General features: G+C 42.0%; 1 protein-coding gene across 1 annotated transcript; it reads right to left on the reverse strand.

Annotated features, from left to right (window-relative positions):
- Positions 1–534: 534 nt before the first annotated feature.
- Positions 535–1,915, reverse strand: LOC107472654 (uncharacterized). Its single transcript, XM_016092156.1, has 2 exons — positions 1,470–1,915; positions 535–1,369 (listed from the first exon to the last, which is right to left on the reverse strand). The coding sequence occupies exons 1-2, from the start codon at positions 1,913–1,915 to the stop codon at positions 535–537; spliced, it is 1,281 nt and encodes a 426-aa protein (XP_015947642.1).
- Between the last annotated feature and the right edge of the window lie 504 nt (positions 1,916–2,419).

Below are 2,419 nucleotides of genomic sequence, written 5' to 3' on the forward strand. Positions count from 1 at the left end.
CAGCATGCACCTTTGGAAAGTTGCAGGTGCATTGCACAATCCAAAGGGCATGCATCTATATGCAAAAACTCCATATGGACAAACAAATGATGTTTTCTCTTGATCTCTTGGATCAACTACTATCTGATTATAGCCTGAGTATCCATCCAGAAAGCAATAGTAAGCATGTCCTGCAAGCCTTTCAAGCATCTGATCCATGAATGGAGTGGAAAATGATCTTTTCTGGTGGCTTCATTGAGCTTCCTGTAGTCTATGCACATCCTCCACCCAGTGACAGTTCTTGTGGGTATAAGTTCGTTCCTCTCATTTGGCACCACAGTTATGCCACCTTTCTTGGGAACTACATGGATGGGACTAACCCATGGGCTATCAGAAATGGGGTAGATTACCCCTGCCTGCCATAACTTCATGATCTCCTTTTGTACCACTTCTTTCATGGTGGGATTCAATCTTCTCTGAGCTTGAATGGATGGTCTAGCATCCTCTTCTAACAAGATTTTATGCATGCATATGGATGAACTTATCCCCTTCAAATTAGCTAGGGTCCATCCAATGGCATCTTGATGAGTTTGTAGCACCTTGATCAATTCTTCTTCCTGTTCTTGGCTCAGGGGCAGAGCTAATGATAATAGGATGGCTCTTATCACTACCCAAGTATGCATACTTGAGATTAGGGGGCAATGCTTTGAGCTCAGGTTTTGGTGCTTCCTTCTCTTCTTTCACTCTCTCAGGCATGCTTTGCATGGTTGTTTCAGCAGCCTTGATGTCACTAACTTCAATATCCTTGGTGAACTCCTCCTCTGCCACTTCCTTTGTTGTTTCCTTAAAGGTTTCTTGTATTGCAATATCCACTACATCCACCCTCATGCACTCCTTTAGTGATTCTGATGGATAGCTCATTGCCTTGAATACATTAAACACCAATTTCTCATCATGTAGTCTAAGAGTGAGTTCTCCCTTTTGGACATCTATGATGGCTCCAACAGTAGCCAGGAAGGGTCTTCCCAGAATTATTGAAGCTTTGGCTTCTTCCTCCATATCTAACACCACAAAATCGGCAGGAAATATAAAATCTCCCACTTTCACCAACAAATCCTCAACTATCCCATGAGGGAATTTAAAAGTTCGATCTGCCAATTGGAGGGCCATTCTTGTTGGTTTGGCTTCCTCAATCTTCATTCTTCTCATCATTGTTAGAGACATCAAATTGATACTGGCCCCTAAGTCACACAAGGCCTTCTCCACCATGACTTCTCCTATGATGCAAGGGATTTGGAAACTGCCTGGATCTTTCAATTTCTGAGGCAATTTGTGTTGAATAATGGCACTGCATTCTTCAGTTAACAACACAGTTTCCTCATTTCTCCAGCTTCTCACATTCTTCAGTCAACAACACAGTTTCTTCATGTCTCCAGCTTCTCTTCTTGGTCATTAATTCCTTTAAGAATTTTGCATAGAGTGGCATTTGCTCTATTTCCTCAGCAAATGGAATGTTGATTTGAAGCTTCTTGAAAATCTCCAAGAATCTGGAGAATTGGCCATCCTTTTCACTTTTCATCAAACGTTGAGGATATGGTGCTTTGGGTGTATAAGGCTTCAGGACCTCTTTTTCCTTTTTTTTTGTTGCAGACGGTGTAGAAGATTGTCCCTGTTCCTTGTCTCTCACATTTTCCTTTGCTTCATCCTCTGTGGTTTCCTTTGAGATCTCCTTTAGCTTTGTTCCACTTCTGAGGGTTATGGCTTTACATTCTTCCCTTGCAATAGCCTTGGCAGCATGAGAAACGCTTGGCCCAGGGGTTTGCTTAGACAAATACACAATTTGATTTTCTAGCTTCTGGATGGCAGCTCCTTGGTTTTGCAAGTTAGAATTTACTTCTTCCTTAAAGGCTTTCAATTCGGTTATGTCTTGACTCATGGTTGCAAGCATTCTTTCTATCCTGTTTAATTGATCTTGAAATTGTTGGTTCGGATTGGGTTGGGTAGGTTGATTATTTTGGCCATGATATGGTGGTTGGGAGTAAGTGTTTTGTGTGGCTTGGTATGATCTTTGGTTGGAGTTTTGGTATGTGGAATTGTTCTGTTGGTTGTGGTTGTAATGTTTGTGGTTTTGTGGTTGGCTTTGCTGGTTTCCCCACCCAAAGTTTGGGTGGTTTTTCCAGCCTGGGTTGTAAGTGTTGGAATGTGGATCATATGATTGCCTTTGTTGATTCCCCACATAATTGGCCTCTTCCCAATCATCTCCTTCAGTATTTGCTTCCTCTTGATCTTGTGTTTGTATTGCAGCCACTTGCTTTGTGTCTAACTTCCTGGTAAGCTCTGCTAGTTGCTTGGCAAACACCTTATTTTGGGCTAGAATTGTATCAACATGGTTCAGCTCCATAACTCCCTTAGTGTTGTGTCTCTCTGAAGCATAGTAGTA

The sequence above is a fragment of the Arachis duranensis genome, unplaced genomic scaffold (genome assembly GCF_000817695.3).
Source record: "Arachis duranensis cultivar V14167 unplaced genomic scaffold, aradu.V14167.gnm2.J7QH unplaced_Scaffold_231193, whole genome shotgun sequence".
NCBI lineage: Eukaryota > Viridiplantae > Streptophyta > Magnoliopsida > Fabales > Fabaceae > Arachis > Arachis duranensis.